General features: G+C 55.2%; 1 protein-coding gene across 1 annotated transcript; it reads left to right on the top strand.

Annotated features, from left to right (window-relative positions):
- Positions 1–5,560: 5,560 nt before the first annotated feature.
- Positions 5,561–17,129, top strand: REM1 (RRAD and GEM like GTPase 1). Its single transcript, XM_074969464.1, has 5 exons — positions 5,561–5,644; positions 6,817–7,159; positions 8,050–8,132; positions 15,293–15,503; positions 16,018–17,129. Exons 2-5 carry the CDS (start codon positions 6,820–6,822, stop codon positions 16,293–16,295), a joined length of 912 nt encoding a protein of 303 aa, XP_074825565.1. The 5' UTR covers positions 5,561–5,644; positions 6,817–6,819; the 3' UTR covers positions 16,296–17,129.
- The last annotated feature ends 1,267 nt before the right edge of the window (positions 17,130–18,396 follow it).

Here is an 18,396-nt window from a genome sequence, read left to right as displayed (position 1 = left end):
TGGTGTAATTCTCCTGAAGCCCAGGGGAGTTCTATCGAAACGAGTTTGGCCTTTTTATCCTTCCCAGTGACACTACTTTGTAAAAGAGATTTTTATCAGTATTTTGATTCCTGATGAGCTGAAGCCCAGACCCAGGATAAGGTCTTTAGTAATGGAACAATGAGGAGCGGTCCCTAAGTGCCCTCCAGCAGCTGCCTGTCAGAACAGTTGCATCCCCATCAGCCATAGCAGATGTCAGTTCAGGGGGACGGAATGATGATACAGGATCAGGATCTTCCACTTACCGTGTTCTGTACCAATGCTTGCAGTTCCTCGCAGTGGGCGCCGCTTGCCCTCTGGCAGGAGTCCATCCCATCCCAGCTGCGTCTTGCTTACGGGTGAGTGGTTCTGACAGTGTTCGGGCTGGGAAGTCTACCAGCTGATGGATTAACCGTGTAGCATGTTTAACCTGCAGCTTTCAATCTACATTTTGAAATAAAAATTAAGTGGGTCTTTAATTTGCAACTGAAGTTTCATCCTGTCAGAATAAATCTCCAGACACCTTTTATTATTTGTCAGAAATAACAGCACTTTTCACTTCAGTCGTATGTATCAAGCAGGGATCTCAAGGTGCTTTACAGCCACTAGTAAAAGTAACCTCACAGCCTTGATGACACAGAGCCAAACTAGCTGGTTAGGTGCTCCTCAAGCCCCATCCCTGTAGATAGACAGGAGGACTTGTGGCACCTTAGAGACTAACAAATTTATTTGAGCATAAGCTTTCATGGGATACAGCTCACTTCATCAGATGCATGGAATGGAACATATAGTAAGAATATATATGTACTTACAGAGAACATGAAAAGGCGGAAGTTGCCACACCAACTCTAAGGGGCTAATTAATTAAGATGAGCTATTATCAGCAGGAGAAAAAAAACTTTTGTAGGGATAATCAAGATGGCCCATTTCAGACAATTGACAAGAAGGACAATTAACATGGGGAAATAGAATCCTACAAAAAGAGGGATTCTGTGTGGACTCTTCTTGAAGGTCGAAACAACAGGCTCGACTTCTACATAGATTGCTTCCGTTGACGTGCATGGGCTGAAATTGTGGAAAAGCAGCATCACTTGCCCCATAACCTCAGCCATGCTGAACACAATGCCATCCACAGCCTCAGAAACAACTCTGACATCATAATCAAAAAGGCTGACAAAGTAGGTGCTAAAAGAAAAGGAGGACTTGTGGCCCCTTAGAGACTAACCAATTTATTTGAGCATAAGCTTTCGTGAGCTACAGCTCACGAAAGCTTATGCTCAAATAAATTGGTTAGTCTCTAAGGGGCCACAAGTACTCCTTTTCTTTTTGCGAATACAGACTAACACGGCTGTTACTCTGAAAGTAGGTGCTGTTGTCATCATGACTAAATTGGAATATGAACAAGAGGCTGGTAGGCAGCTCTCTAACTCCACATTCTACAGGCCATTATCCTCTGATCCCACTGAGGATTACCAAAAGAAACTACACCATCTGCTCAAGATACTCCCTGAAAAAGCACAGGAACAGATCTGTGTAGACACATGCCTAGAACCCCGAGCAGGGGTATTCTATCTGCTACCCAAGATCCATAAACCTGGAAATCCTGGATGCCCCATCATCTCAGGCTTTGGCTCCCTAACAGCAGGATTGTCTGGCTATGTGGACTCTCTCCTCAGGACCTGCACTCCCAGCTATCTTCGAGACACCACTGACTTCCTGAGGAAACTACAATCCATCGGTGATCTTCCAGAAAACACCATCCTGGCCACTATGGATGTAGAAGCCCTCTACACCAACATTCCACACAAAGATGGACTACAAGCCGTCAGGAACAGTATCCCCGATAATGTTACGGCAAACCTGGTGGCTGAACTTTCTGACTTTGTTCTCACCCACAACTATTTCACATTTGGGGACAATGTATACCTTCAAGTCAGTGGCACTGCTATGGGTACCCACATGGCCCCACAGTATGCCAACGTTTTTATGGCTGACTTAGAACAACGCTTCCTTAGCTCTAACGCCCCTACTCTACTTGTGCTACATGACATCTTGACATCTTCATCACCTGGACCCATGGAAAAGAAGCCCTTGAGGAATTCCACCATGATTTCAACAATTTCCATCCCACCATCAACCTCAGCCTGGACCAATCCACACAAGCGGTCCATTTCCTGGACACTACTGTGCTAATAAGTGATGGTCACATAAACACCACCCTATACCAGAAACCTACTGACCGCTATACTTACCTACATGCCTCCAGCTTCCATCCAGGACACACCACATGATCCATTGTCTACAGCCAAGCTCTAAGATACAACCGCATTTGCTCCAATCCCTCAGACAGAAACAAACACCTACAAGATTTCTATCAAGCATTCTTAAAACTACACTACCCACCTGCTGAAGTGAAGAAACAGATTGACAGAGCCAGAAGAGTACCCAGAAGTCACCCACTACAGGACAGGCCCAACAAAGAAAGTAACAGAATGCCACTAGCCGTCACCATCAGGCCCCAACTAAAACCTCTCCAGCGCATCATCAAAGATCTACAACTTATCCTGAAAGATGATCCTCACTCTCACAGATCTTGGGAGACAGACCAGTCCTTGCTTACAGACAGCCCCTCAACCTGAAGCAAATACTCACCAGCAACCACACAACAAAAACACTAACCCAGGAACCTATCCTTGCAACAAAGCCCGATGCCAACTCTGTCCACATATCTATTCAAGTGACTCCATCGTAGGACCTAATCACATCAGCCACGCCATCAGGGGCTCGTTCACCTGCGCATCTACCAATGTGATATATGCCATCATGTGCCAGCAATGCCCCTCTGCCATGTACATTTGCCAAACCAGACAGTCTCTACGCAAAAGAATAAATGGACACAAATCTGACATCAGGAATCATAACATTCAAAAACCAGTAAGAGAACACTTCAATCTCTATGGTCACTCAGTAACAGACTTAAAGGTGGCAATTTTGCAACAGAAAAGCTTCAAAAACAGACTCCAATGAGAAATTGCTGAACTGGAATTAATTTGCAAACTAGATACTATTAACTTGGGCTTGAATAGAGACTGGGAGTGGCTGGGTCATTACACAAATTTAATCTATTTCCCCATGTTAAGTATCCTCACACCTTCTTGTCAACTGTCTGAAATGGGCAATCTTGATTATCACTACAAAAGTTTTTTTTCTCCTGCTGATAATAGCTCATCTTAATTAATTAGCCTCTTAAAGTTGGTGTGGCAACTTCCGCCTTTTCATGTTCTCTGTATGTATATATATCTTCTTACTATACATCCGCAGTAGCCCACAAAAGCTTATGCTCAAATAAATTGTTAGGCTCTAAGGTGCCACAAGTCCTCCTGTTCTTTTTGCAGATACAGACTAACACGGCTGCTACTCTGAAACCTATCCCTGTAGAGGTGAGCCTGCCTCGCTTCCCATAATGATATTTCCCACACACCTCTAAAAAGCTTACTGCTGTAGGTGTGTGGGTGAGGCTATGACAGTGACACTTACCCGTTCCTCTGCAGTGCTCTGTGATTGGTGGAGGAAAAGTGCTATAAAAGTGCAAAGTATTATTACACTGAGTCCCACTCCTTACTTGGTGACATAGCCTGTAGCTTCTGTAGTTATTCAGTCTGCCACTAGATGGAGCGTGGCCCCAGCTCCCCAGCTAGATAAATCAAAGATTAATATCTTGTAAGATTTTGGGGGAGGGGTGGTCAAGTGATTAATGGAAAACTCACACAGCCAAAGTGCTGGGCAAGGGGTTTCCCTGCCGACTAACAGAAAATGAGGAGCCCTGGAGAGCAGGCCTGCTCTGGGAAGCAAGGTCTCCTGGCCCTTGGGCTGTCTCACCCAGGGAAGGTGGGAAGTGCAGTTTGATAGGGGATGGGGAGGAGAATCTCCTCCAAGGATGTCTTAGGCTAAAGAAGAATCCTGCTGAGTTTTTCCCCTGCCTGGAGAAAGCTCCCCAGTCAGGAATCTGAAAGCCCTGCAGCCTGAACCAGAGACACAGGAGGAGTTGGCTACCCAACACCAGCCCCTAGTGCACCCCAAGTGGGGCCTTTACACACAGATTCGTCCCTGGGGGCCTGATCCAGCTCTGCTGAAGTGAGAGAGCCCTTGGCTTAGGCCCCACCATCGAGGGGACCAGACAGGAATCCATTCACAGTGTGTGTTGACAGTGCTGTGAGAATGTGAATTGACTAATGACTGGAAATGAAAGAACGAAGATGCTTAGAGTGGTAGCAGCCAAGATGCCAGGAGCGCTTCTGATGTGTTAAAGCAGCTGTTTGTGCAGTATTCTGTCAAATCTATAGCCCCATGTTACACAGCAGTATCATGGACACGACCACCCAACCCTGGGGATCAGAGTGCAAGGAGCATGGAGGGGCCTGGCACACGCTTTGCTGGGGAAGCAGCTCAGGCAACCTTCCAAGGATCCTCCTCCTCCTCTCTGGCCACTTCATTAGCTAGCTCTCTCTTTGCCCCCTCCTGGGATGTGGAAGTTACCCCAGTCCTACGGATGGTATTAATTGCCTGGGGCAACAGGTTCTAGAGGAGGGAGCGTCCAGGGCTATGGTGTGTGCGGGAGGTAGACTCTTAGATCATGTCATGGGGTGGGGTGTCTACAGTGATGCCCTGAGATTATCCACTTGGCGACAGCACCAAAGTGATTTTACAATGAGGGTTAGGCATGAAGGGGAAGGTCCCTGAGGCAGGGGCTGTGGACGTTGGAGTGGAGGTGGATGCCCTGATGACGAGATCCAGCTGCAGCCAGGGGCTTGGAGGTCAGGGGGCTCAGGCTGGGGGGGGGGAGGGGGGCATATACCAGCGGGTGCTGGGGGAGGGAATGAGTGTTGGATTCAGCCCTGGGGCAGAAACAAGGAAGAGTCCAGTGGCACCTAAAAGACGAACAGATTTATTTGGGCATAAGCTTTTGCGGGTAAAAAACCCACTTCTTCAGATGCAAGACGCAAGGTGCATCTGAGGAAGTGGATTTTTTACCCAGGAAAGCTTATGCCCAAATAAATCTGTTCGTCTTTAAGGTGCCACCGACCTCCTGCTTGGTTTTGTGGCTACAGATGAACACGGCTCTGAAGCCTGGGGCAGCGCCTTTAGGTGCTGGAGAAGTTGATCCCCCAGAGTTGGCCTTTGGCTGTGGGGTGTGGGGCACAGTGCTCAGACCCCTGGCAGCCGGGCAATAGCCTTGGGCTGAGCCAGTGACTCCCTGGGCGTTCCGCGGAGCGGATTTCGGGGCGGACTCTGGGGGCCCTGGGTTTGGGCAGGGGTGGATCCCGCGGTGCTGGCCCGGGCTGCGGGAGTAGATTCCCGAGGGTTGGGCACCAACTCCGCCCGCTCTGAGCGGCCCCGGACGGGCTGGGGAGGGTCCCCGCGAGGGGGTGGGTCCCGGGACCGGCCGAAGGGGGCTCCACCTCCCAGGGTTTAAAGCCCTGCGCTCGGCGGCCGCGGCGCTACGCGATGTGGCAGGGGAGCGCCAGCGGCCGGGCGTTGGGTTCCGCGGGCTGCGGGCGGCCGGGGGGCCCCGGACAGCGGCGCCGGTGAGCCGGGGAGCGCGGAGCAGGACGGGGCCGGCGCCGAGGTGAGCCGGACTGAGTTCTGCGAAGAAACTTTCCGCTGCGGGGGCCGAGAGCTGGGGCGCACGGGCTGGGGGGCTACGAAGCCCCGGGAGCCCGCTGTCCGAGCCCGGTCCCGGCATTCAGCCTCGGCCGGAGACTCTCCGCCCCGGGCGCGCTGTTCCCCGCTCCCCCGGCTGCCCTGCCCCAGCGCCCGCCGGCGCGCTGCCCTTTCCCCGGCAGGGTCGGGCTCTGGGGTCCCGGCTACGCCCTGGCCCGGTGGGAGGGCGCTGGGTGTGTCGGGATCGCCTCCCTGCCCCTCTGCAGCCCGCCCCTGCCCCAGGCTGGTGCAATGCGGCCCCCTGCATTTTTTAAGCATGTTGTGGAGGTTGGCACCGCTGTCCCCAGGGCGTCGGGACTCTCGGGGTTTTGGTGCCAGACTGAAATTCATAGGGTGGGGAAACCAGGCTGGGAGAGGGCATGGGACAGCGCTTCCTACATGTCCTTACCCGACACAGAGGGGCGAGGGTCTTTAAATGGACCAGCGCCAAGCTAGCAACTCTGGGTACCACCCTAAACCCAGCCCCTTCACAGCAGGTGAGATCGGAGAGGGGAACATGTCCAGCCCCTCTTCCCTCTCCTACGTGGATCAGCCCCCTTGGCCTTCGGCCTCTCCTTTATTCCTTTGCTCTGGCCCAAACACAACCGTCCCCAGGCTGCCGGGACCCGTCCTGGGCTGGGTGAAAGGGCACTGGGTGGGGGCAGCAATCAGACCCCCCTCCCACACCCACTTTTGCCCTTCTTGCTCTGGAGCTGAAGCAGAGAAGGGCTAACACCCAGGATCCACCAGGCTTTGGAGAGTCTTTGGCTCCAGACTTTTTTTTCCAGTTTAAAAGTTGTTTGGCTGAGACACTGCAGGGCGGCTGGGGAGTGCATTAGGAGACCGGGATGATTTATGATTGTTTCTTCTGGGCCTGCTTCCAGCCGGGAGACAACTGAAGTGGAACTTAAAAAAATCCCCTCTGTAACTAAGGTGAAGTAATCGAACTGAGAGGGCACCCGGGGTGGGGCGGGTCCCGGAGAATCCTAGCCAGAGCAGGGTGAGGAAAAGCAGACAGGGGCTTCCAGCTCCCCAGCCCAGCACTTGCCTCCAGACTTCCTTCCACAAGCCAGTTGCTCGGCCTTTTCTGTTTTGCAGAAGATGACTCTGAACACGCAGCAAGGGGGCAAGGGCCCTGTGCGCAGACGGGCCAGCACCCCGGTCCCCCTCTCCCACCAGTCCCAGCCAGGGGTGCGTGGGCCGAGGCCTAACCCCATTGAGTCCCATCACCCTCCGCTTGGCTGCTCCTCCTCCTTCGAGCCTGGAGACAAAGCTCCAGCCGTGCCACACAGCAGCTGGTCATCGGACTCGGCCGACTCCGACAGCTCCTGGGAATCCTTGTATCGGGTGATGCTGCTGGGTGACCCTGGTGTGGGCAAGACCAGCTTGGTGAACCTCTTTGCTGGGATCCAAGAGCGGGACCTGCCGGAACAGCCGGGAGGTAGGGAGGGGTCCCTGCCCTGGGCTGTCAAACCAGCTGCTCTCGAGGGCCATGGGGTGTGCAGGTTGGGAGTGGGCAGTGGGTCACAGCGTGAAGAAGCCCTGTGTAAACCCAGGCCAAGGGGCACAGTGGAGACGCTGCACTGACTGCTTGGGGGCAGGGCACAGCCCCTTCTTAGCAGTGAGGAGCGCGCTGCCGAATGTGGGGACTTGCCTCCAGTTCCGTTACCCATCTCTGTGGCTGGGCAGGGGGAAGTTAGCGGGGCACAGGGGATCCCAAAAGCCAGCTGAGAGCCACCGGTGGCTCAGTTCTGATGTACCTACTGTAAGTAACACTGGGCGCCCCCTTGAAGACTGGGGCGGGGGCCTTAGCTGTGGATTTCAGTGGGTTTGAGATGGAAACATCGGAGGGACATTGTACTGACACGCATCAGGGTCAGCCACTTGGGTACAGTTAATGCCAGTTGTCCAGCTGCCTGCTGGAGCCTCGGTGCCTTTTAGCCTCCCGACAAGCCAAAAAATAACCTGGCAAGGGGGGTGGCTGAGTCCTGAACCTGGGAAGAGCCATGAGATACCCCAGCACCTTCCCCCTCCTTCCAAGCACTAAAGCAGGAGAGTAGCCAGGCTTCTGCCAGGGCATCGCCCTGACCTCACCACTTTCCCACATCCTTCCATGGTGCTGGCTGTTTGTAGCTTTAGTTCCTTGCCGAGAGGATCAGTTGCATTTTCCATGGCCTGCGTTTAACCCCACCACCCGGGGGTGCTGTCTCCTCCCAGCTTGGGCAGCCAGCAGACACTCCTTCTGTGGAGCTCAGCAGCACTGGGCCTCAGCAGGAGGCTTTGCTGGGCACACGGAGTCCGGCTGACCAGGATGCATCTGGCTTGTTTCAGAGGACACCTACGAACGCACCCTATCGGTGGATGGGGAGGAGATGACGCTGCTGGTGATGGACACCTGGGAAACAGAGAGGCGGGTAAGGGAGCGTGCATGGGGCGTGTCAATCACAGGGGCTGGCCATGGCGGTGGGGGTCACCTTTTCAATGAAGTGGGTTCTATTGCCAGACTGGAGCTATTTATTATTGGGTCTGTTGCTGTTGTAAATACCACAATGAACTTGTATGAACATAAGAATGTCCCTACTGGGTCAGACCAGAAGTCCATCTAGCCCAGTATCCTGTCTTCCGACAGTGGCCAATGCCGGGTGCCCCTGAGGGAATGAACAGAACAGGGAATCATCAAGTGATCCATCCCCTGTCGCTCATTCCCAGCTTCTGGCAAACCGAGGCTAGGGCACCATCTCTGTCCATCCTGGCTAATAGCCATTGATGGGCCTATCCTCCATGAATTTATCTAGTTCTTTTTTGTACCTTGTTATAGTCTTGGCCTTCACAACATCCTCTGGCAAGGAGTTCCACAGGCTGACTGTGCGTTGTATGAAGAAATACTTCCTTTTATTTGTTTTAAACCTGCTGCCTATTAATTTCATTGGGTGACCCCTAGTTCTTGTGTTATGAGAAGGAGTAAACAACACTTCCTTATTTACTTTCTCCACACCAGGCATGATTTTACAGACCTCAATCATATCTCCCCTTAGCCATCTCTTTTCCAAGCTGAAAAGTCCCAGTCTTATTAATCTCTCCTCATACAGAAGCTGTTCCGTACCCCTAATTTTTTGTTGCCTTTTTCTGAACCTTTTCCAATTCCAATATGTCTTTTTTGAGATGGTGCGACCACATCTGCACGCAGTATTCAAGATGTGGGCGTACCATGGATTTATATAGAGGCAACATGATATTTTCTGTCCTATTATCTATGGCTGGCTGTGTTTCCGTGCCCACCTGCTCATGAGACAGAGCTGCAGGGACATACCCTCCTGCTGGACCCTACATCTACCAGACCCCTCTTTAACTTTCTGGGGAGCTGCTCTTGCCATTGCGTGACATCCCCAGCAGACTGTGCTTGCTGCTCCCGTCGCTCTGTGGCTGGAGATGGGAGGCTGCAGCTCGGTCAGGGTCAGCAGCTAGTAAGGGGGTGAGGGTGACTTCCCCAGTGAACAGCTGACTGGCTCATCAGGTGTCCAAGGGAGGATCTTAACACCCCCGGGAGCTGGAGGGGATTCCCCCTCCCCCCAGCTGGGGGGTTAACTGCTGTGGGAGGAAGCAAGAGCTTGAGTCCACTTCTCTTTCCAAAATGTGGCAACTTAAACTCTGTTGGAGTGATTCCGGCCAGACACAACTCCCTGTCCCCCCAGCTCCCCACTGAGTGGATGCTCCAAGCTGGGCACTTGGGGGCTGATTCTCCCACCTTCCCTCTGGCGTAGCTGCTGATGCGCCTGCAAAGGGGGTGCAGGCTGCTGCCAGGTCAGAACAGCTGTGCTGGCGTAAGAGCGGACGCGAGGTGGGCCCGAGATGTCACCGGGGAAGGTGGAGAGAAGGAGGGAAACGTGCCAGATCCTTAGGGCTGGTGGTGCTGGGGTTCGTTTGTCTCCTTGCCGTGCAAGAGCTGGGAAACGTGCAGGAGCCGACTGGGCGAACAACGGGTTAGGAAATGCAGCCTTTAAGGGGAATGCATTAGTAGGCAGCAGTCGTGGTGCCCAGTGGCATCTCTGCCCCTCCGCCCCTGCTTGTGGGTGACTGGAGACTGACAGGAGCAAGATTCCCCTCTTCCAGCCCCACCCTGCTCTTTGCTTTCAATGAACAGCTGGGGGCGATGCTCGCCACCAACAGCAAGAGGGTCCTGAGCTTCACTGAAATGGCCTCTCCGCCTGCCGGTCTGGGACCCACCTGCACACTCCCCCCTCACCAGCTGCATCTTCAAGAAAATCCGTGGGCGCCATCTGGCCCCCAGCATCTCATGCAGCCCCTGCTCCCTGTGGCCAAGGACGCCGATGGTATCTGGGAAGGGATGGACTCGCTGGGCTAGTGGCCGCGCTCCCCACCTGACGTGGTACGAGCAGGGAACACCCTCTCCTCTTTTCCACTGTCCGCTCTGTCCAGAGCACTGGGCACGGATACCCCTTAGCGTCCTGCCCTTAAAATCCTGGAGGGGGCTGAGAGGAACAGAGGGGGCTCAGGGAATGGCTGCTAGGAGAAACACAGCACCTAACTTAGTGGGGACGAGAGCATTGGCATGGAGTGTGCATCAGTGGGACCCACCGAGCCCTGAATGAGCTGCAGGGAGTGGAGACTAAGGGAGAGGGAGAATGAGAGCCTGACCCAGACAAGGATGTGTGAGGTGAGAGAGGGGAAGGGGCAGGGATTCTGGTGAGACCCCCCACTAGCCTGGCCCAGTTGGGCCTACCTGCAGTGACTATGGCCAGGCTTTCCGTAGTGGGTCAGTGTTTTACTCGGGATACGATGAGAAATGCAATTCTTTATCACTTTGGTTTTAGTGGACAAACAAAGGGTTAATTCCATGTCATTCCTGTGAACCCCGCTTTGCACCTCTGGCCAGCTGCCTCTTGCAGTGCTAGGCCATGCGTTAGCTCTCTCCGCACCCAGGCCTGGGTGGTGGGTCACGCGGGGGTTGGGCCAGCCCTTTTTGCTTCTGGTTCACACGGGCTTGGCCTCCTGCTGAATGAAGCTTCCTAAACTCAAAGGCAAACTCTCCCCAGGGTGCTAAGTCTCGGGGTCCAATCTTGCCAAAGCTTTCCAGGGCTCCCACCCAAGCCCTACATCTGCCTTGCTTTGGCTGGGGTCTCTTGTTTGCTCCACCCCGGGAGAATCTGAGAAGCAAACCTGAGAAGAGTTGCCCAGTTTGGGGGGGGGGTCTCTCTTGGCAGGGGTCTAGCATGTGCAGCTTGTCCATAAGCAATGGCATGACCGCTCACTGGAAGAGTGTAGTGCCCTGTCAGAAACACCTGCATCTTCTGCCCTGCCTCTGAAGCAGCAGATTGACTGTAAAGTGGCATTACTGGTTCTCAGGGCCCTAAGCCTGTTGGTCCTGGTGACATTTGCTGACCAGTGTCTCTTCAGGTTGAGGTTTGCTCCCTCGTGTGTGAAGCCGGCTTCTGTTCCCAGCACTAGAAATAGCAGGCTGGTTCGTCATAGAATTTAGGAATACAACTGCATGCAGAATGTGTGTGGAGTAGCATGCCCAGTCTGTGCATCCAGCAGTGGTCACTGTGCGTGCAAATTAGATGCACCTTTTGCACAAGCAGCTGTGCATCTAAACAGTCTGAAAATCTGGTCCTAAAGTTTTAAAGACTTTAATTTATTTCCACTCTCCCTGAATTGCATTTTTCTACCAAGTGCTGTTTCCCCTTGTGAGAAGATACCGATTGTCAAGCTAATTTGTTTAGGGACATAGTGAACATCAACTTTGTGGCCGCCTAAGGCCTGGAACCCAATGCCCCTGAAATCTCCCCCCACCTCGTCCTTCCCATTTAAAAAACCCGCATTAGAAGCTTGTGTTTTCTCCCAGGGGCCCTGGCCTAATGTTAAGATTATCTAACTCTTAGGTGGCATTTTTCATCAGTAGATCTCAAACCACATCACAGTTGTTAATGTATTTATCCTCACAACCCCCCGGCGAGGTGCTCTTAACCCCAGTGGACAGATGGGATGCAGAGGTGGTAAGTGACTTGCCCATGGTCACACAGGAAGTCTGTGGCACAGCAAGGAATTGAAGCCAGGCCTAACCATTGGACCATCCTTCAGTCCCTTCCCTTCCAGGCCCCCATTCCCTTGTAAATGGGCTCCCCTGCTCTTGCTGGCTGTTTGTAATTGGAAAGAGGATCATATTCAGCCTGAGGCCCAGACTCCTGAGCACTGTGGCCGGGGCTTGGGGTTGTCTAAATACCCTGCTGATGAATTATTGGCCGTGGGGTGGTTTACAAGGGTGTCTCTGGCTGGGTGTGTTCCCCAGAGGGTGCTGCAGCCAGTGGTTTTGTTGTGAACCCTTTAAAGGCCTCTTCCTTCCCCAGCATGGGAGGGCGGGTCCCTCTGGGCCCCAAGAGCCCTGTTGGTGTTACAAGGCACTGGGCTGCCACAGATGCATGGCTGGGCAGCCTGCGTGTTTGGGAGCGGAGCCCTGGGGCTGTAATTTGCAGCTGACACAGATTGAGGAGGAGACTGTGTCAAACACCCCCCCCAAAGCCAGAATCTTTTAATCTGTGCGTTATTGACTGAGCCACATGTCTGCTGGGTGGCCAGCAGCTGCGGGAGCCTGGGCTGCTGTCTGATGGGGATAGGCTGATGGCCCCACCTGCACTGGGGCTGGGATGCTGAATGGCTTCCCCTTCCCCCTCCCTGCCCTGTCCACAGCCCGGAGATTTGCACCCGCTCTGGGGGCCCATTCCTTCCAAGCACTCAGACTAGCCCTGGCTGGCAGGGAGCAGCCTGGGGACAGGCCTCATCCTTAAGTAAACCTTGAGCGCGCCACCCGTTCCCCACTGATTGATGGGGCTGTTCAGCTGAGCCGTTACCCTGCCTGCTGGTTTGTCTCCTCTTGCCCACTCTTGGCCCCAGCCCACGGACTAGTGGGTACGTCGGGCGGCTGGCTCAGCCCCACCCCTGCAGGGAGCAGCAAAGACTCGTACTGCTTTGTACGGCAGACAGCACTGCTGCTGAGAACGCGCCCTTATAGTGCAGACACTGGGGTGCCTTGTCTTGTACCCAACGACCCCGGTGGCTGGCATCCTTGGTAGACATCAAGACCACCTGGACGCTGGGGAGGATGCTTATTATACACGTTCCCACCCCCTTTCCCATGACGGGCAAGATGGAAATGCTTATTTGCACCCAGAGCTGCCAACAGGGGCAAGGATACAGAGGAGTGGGGCGTTCCCAGTTCTGCCCCTGCCAAGCCACTAGCCCACTGACTCCATAGAGTCCCCCTCCTCAGATCTTTGCCAGGAGCCCCTAACCGCTAGCTGGCCGTGGCTATTTGAAAGCCTGGGGGATGGATGGGGAAATGCCCTGGTGTGGGTCCAGTGCAGGCCGGGGGAGAGGGCGGAGCTCAGCAAAGCTCAGGAGCCATTGCAGAAAGCAGGGTCCCGCCAGCGAGATTTGCCCAATGGCGAGCGATGAGCAGCAAGCCCGGCGCGGGGAAGGCCAGAATCTTGTCGCCGGCTAATCTCTCGTTGGTCAGACGTCGGGTTGAGGCGGGAGGGACGGCTGGGGTCCAGCGGTGCTGGCTGGTACTAACTTACTCTCACCACCTGAATTAACGCTTGTAAAGGAATCCTAGGAGTTGGCACCAGCCTTGGCCTCCTCCTGAATGTCAGACACCTGCAGAAACGGGTAATGATCAAATCCCTGTAACTATCCCCCTGGGGCACATGGGGGAACATGTTTTTCTAGGGCCAGATCCTCAGCTCGTGTAAATCACCCCAATGCCCCTGAGGTCCCAGGATGTCTGTCTATATGTGCCCAGATCAGTGAAGATGGGAAGGTTTTCACAGGCTGAGAAAACCCCTGAATGTCAGGGCAGGTTATAGATTTACAGCTCATCGGTCCTGAGCGGGAGGGGAGCGCGGGGCTCAGTGGGATAAGATGCAGTGGCCGCGAAGCAGGAGGCATGCTGCCCAAGCACAGGTGTGGAGGGCTTACCAAGGCGAACAAGAGAATGAAGGGTGCCATGTCAGGCTTGTGGGAATGGCGGGAGAGCCTTGCTGGTCTCCCGTGCCAGGGGCGTGAGGGCGTGAATGAAAAACCAGCCCGGACGCCATCCTGCCAGAGGCAGATGCATGAGGCAACGGGCTGGCAGCTTGCTCCCAGCGGCCTGTGGACAGGTGGGTCTCTAGAGCCAAGGGGCTGTGGTTTGAGGAAACCAAACCAAAATCTTCAAGAGCCCTGGGGGGAAGGGAATGGTCCCACAGGATCCAGCCGGGGCTGACACACAGGCCTGGAGAGACACAAGCAAGGAGTGTTGTCTTGGCCGTCCCAGTCGCGTCTGAACACGAGCGAAGCGATTCCAAGTCCAGTCAGGAAGGGAGCAGCTGGTAAAACGGCCTGGAGCAGCAGAGTAAATGTCTGGCAGCAGTGCACTGTGGGCAAGGGAAGGTGGGGCCTCCGGCATTGCTCTGTGGGTGCAGGCCCCTAGGGCCTGATTCTCACGGGCCGGCCCCGTGTCCAGTCACTACACCTGCGTAAGATGCTAGCAAAGGTGAGTGGCAGCGTTTCCCAGGCACCGGAGGAGACGCCTACACGCTGCGCCAGGCAGGGAAGCCTCGGTCTCAGGAGTTTGCGTAGAATCGCTCTCAGAGCCTCTGCCACGCCGGGTGTCTGGAAGAGCCCGTGGCTGGGAGGCCAGGTGCTCAGTTCCCGGGTTTCTTTACAGTTTCAGTTCACCAGGAATGAACTGATCCTGATCCTCCAATACCTGCCATGAATGCAGGAACCGGCATGCCAGGACCAATATACAGCCCCCGTATTGCTGAGTGCAGGAAGGGCACAGGGAGCCGCGCTCTCATGCCCCACGCCCTGGGCCAAGAGCTGAGTCGAAGCTTGTGGGACATACCACCCCTTCTGCCCCGTCGCAGGCCCCGCCAGCTTGGGCTCCGTCGGGCACGTGGGCTTGCCGCCCTCACAACCACCCCGGACTTACTGCCTCTGAATCTAGGGGGGTGTCCACGCTGCAGTCCGTAGAGCGAGAGCAGCTCAGCCGGATGTGCGTGAATTAGCATCACGTGTGCGAGTGCGGTTAAAAATAGCAGCCCAGGTGTAAATGCAGACTCGCGCTCCTAGAAGGGGAGGACTGGAAGGGACCTTGAGCGGCCGTAGCTTGGCTCCCCGGTGTGCACGTACGGCCCACGCTGAAGCCTGTGCCACTTGCCTACACGGCTCTTTCCCGCAATGCTGGCACAGGTCTGACCACTCGGGCTGCGATCCCAGACATCGACCTGCAGAATTCCCAGCCCAGGGCCGGAAGAGCAGAGTTTAGTAAGGGAGGCCGCCAGCCAGGCGGAAGGTGCAAGTTAAAGTAGCCCAATCCTCGACTTCACCTGACGCTCCTCCCAGCTCCTCTGCGCGTAGGTTACCCCAGCGCTGGGAAGCACGGGGGGGTCTGAGCATGGGGAGCGTGACTTAGCCTGCTGGCCGCAGCACTGCTGCATCTGGCCCACCGTCGGAGAGTGTGTGGACAGTGGCTGTGTGCTTCAACACCTCAGTAACGCCGTCTTTCCCTGTGCAGCCCCAGGATGAGGAGAACTGGTTCCGCAATTACTGCCTGCAGGTGGGGAATGCCTATGTCATTGTCTACTCCATCACCGACAGGGTGAGTTTCGAGAGCGCCTCTGAGCTGAGAATCCAGCTACGCCGGACCCGGCAAGCAGAGAACATCCCCATCATCCTGGTGGGGAACAAGACGGACCTGGTGCGGTGCCGGGAGGTCTCGGTGGAAGGTGAGTGAGCAGGGCCTATCGTCCCCACCCTGTGGGAGACAGTTCCCAGCCAGTTGTTCGGGGGCTGGGAACTGCGGGGGGAGGCTTCTTGCCTGGCTTCTCCTGCTGCTGCTCCTCAGACCTAGCTGAGATGGCCAGCGAGAGATTGCTATGGTACCCGCTCAGCTGCTGAGCGTCCATCCAGGAGTGCCACTCTCTGTCCATCTGTCTAGTCCTCCACCAGCCATCTGTCCAGCCATTAAACCGCCCGTCCTGCTTTCTTTTAGCAGGCCATCCTGTCACCTCCTTCTCTGCCCTCCCCTGTACTCTGCCATCAATCCGGCCTTTTCAAGGCATCTCTCCCTGCAGCCACTAGCTCCTGCCCTGAGCATCCGTCTCCCCTGGTGTGACCCACTCTTCGCCACTTCCCCCGTCCCGTGCCCTGTGTGCGGAAAGTGCCACCTGGCTCTGACTGGAGAGCGCTCTTTGTCCTGGCGGCCGACTCAGGTGGGGCTGGAACCCATTCTCTTTCCAGAGGGCCGGGCCTGCGCCGTGGTCTTCGATTGCAAGTTCATCGAGACGTCTGCCACCCTCCAGCACAACGTGACGGAGCTCTTTGAGGGGGTGGTGCGCCAGATCCGCCTGCGCCGGGACAGCAAGGAGGCCAACGAGAGGCGCATGTCCATCTACAAGCGCAAGGAGAGCCTCACCAAGAAGGCCCGGCGCTTCCTGGACAGACTGGTCGCCAGGAACAACAAGAAGGTGGCTCTGAAAGTTCGCTCCAAGTCTTGCCATGACCTGTCCGTGCTCTGAGACCTGTCACAAAACAGGACGTTTCCTTCTCATGCATAAAGGGATGTGGCCTCTTGTACCTCCCAAGAGGCTTTCTGCCATGTACATAGGGGTTTGTAAACTTTCTTCTCTGTTCGTGGCGTGTGGACAGGACCTTTCAGGGGAGAGACAAGACTCATCTGGAGCAATAACCCAGGAGACGGAGCCGACTTCCTAACCAGAGCCTCAGAACCAAGGTGACACCAGCAACCAGAGAACACCCATGGGGAAGGACTCCTTGCATGGACTGAATGTCCTGCTCCCTGATAGTGCCTCCTGCCAGCCCTGCCACTTGCCTGGAGCCCTGCAAGAGGAGGTGGGCAGGGAGAAGCTAGGGCAGGTCTCCAGGGTGCCAGCAGGCACCAGGAAATGTTCTAGTGTTTGCCCAGGAAGGGAGAGGGGAAGGAAGCTGCCCCAGAGGGAGGGATGGGGACTCTGGGAGAGAAGGTGGGGGGTTCCCAGGTGCCTAAGGGTAATGCAAGTCTGACTTTGCCAATGCCAGGGATGGGTTTGAGCAGGACACTTGGCTCATGCGGCAGGGGCAGTAAGGCCACAGGCTCTACAGGAGTCTACGAAGCCATCACCAAGGTTGGAAGCTGCCTCTGAAGGCTGCTGGGAGCCAGGAGCATAGCTGGCCCGTGATACCGTGCGGACAGGCACTCTAGAAATCCCTGAGACAGGAAGGCTCTGAACTGGGGTGCAATGGTATGTCGGGGTGGGGGCTGGCAGCATTTCGCTGCCACCTCTGGGCATATTAACATCAGCACGGGCAGGGGAGAAGAGGGCAAATGAGAAGCATCTTCCTTGGATAGGAGTGTGGGGAGGCCAGACCCTGCCTGTCTCCTGGCCTGGGGGTGGGGACGGTGCAGGGTAGAGTTCCTTAGTGCCGGACGGCAGGTTTGGTGGGGAACGGGCATGGCGGGCGGGGCTTTTGTACCACATCTCTCTTTTGTACAGTGTTTTTAAGATTGAGGTTTTTCTGTTGTCTCTGTATGACCGCGGTGACAACCCACCTAGACTTGCAGAATAAAACCCAATCTGGAAAGGCACCTGTCACCAGTGACTGCACTGCGCCTCTTGCCGCTTAACCCCCCCTGCAAGGTGCTCCTCTCTTGGATTTCCCTGTGCCCCCCAGAGAGGCAGGGAGCTGGGCCCACTGCTCGTTTGTACCTGCTTCCAAATCAGAGTTGGGCAAAGCCCAAACCAGAACCCCAAGTCTGAACCCTGGGGGAGCTGGGCTTCAGATCCAGACTCTGAAATGCACCTTTAATGGGGGCAAATGAGCTGGATCCATTGGGCTGCTGCGGGAACTTCCTGTGATTCCACAAGCACGTGGTATGTTTTGATTTTTCTGTAGATGCCCTGAATGGCAGCACAGAAGCACATGGGGTGGGGGTGGGGGCGCTGTTGTTCCCACTAGAGGGACTTGGTTCACACACAATGTTTCCAGGTGGCTAGGAAATCCCATGGAATATCCTTGAGGAATTTGGGCTGGATTCTCCAGTCTGCCAGCTTCACTTTGTGCTAAAACTGGCTGGAAATTCGCCTGGGTGTAGGAGGAATCTGGGCAGTGCACAGCATAGCTACCCACCTCCCAAGATCTGAATGGGGGGGGGGTGTTGAGGGCAGGAGCAGGTGTGTGGGAGCAGAGCTCCCCCAAGTTACACAGCTGTCACCAGCAGCAGGAGTTGGAGCAGCAGGGAGCCAAGTACCTTCCGGCGCTGGAGCCAAGCGGTCAGGAATCAGCAAGATGTAGTCAGCTCCCTGCAGCGGCCACTGAGCACAGCATGGCCATAGTTGGAGGAGTGGGGTCTTTGTCGCCCATGCACAGATGGGGTGGTTTCATTTCTGTTAATCACCCTACCTGCTGATTGTGTACCCTGCACCATGTGCACCCAGGGCTGTGCAAAGTGGGTGTGAGCTCAGTTGGTGCAGGGAGCCAGGCAGAGGCCAGTCCAGCTCTATGTCCCTTACAACATGGTTTCCAGTGGAGAAGGGGTCAAACTTTGACATCGGAAGCCCAGTTTGATGTCCAGGGCAAAGGAGGTGGAGATGGAGTTTGTGATCAGTCTGCTACACAGAG

The sequence above is a fragment of the Natator depressus genome, chromosome 13 (genome assembly GCF_965152275.1).
Source record: "Natator depressus isolate rNatDep1 chromosome 13, rNatDep2.hap1, whole genome shotgun sequence".
NCBI lineage: Eukaryota > Metazoa > Chordata > Testudines > Cheloniidae > Natator > Natator depressus.
This window is presented reverse-complemented; position numbering and strand designations above follow the sequence as displayed.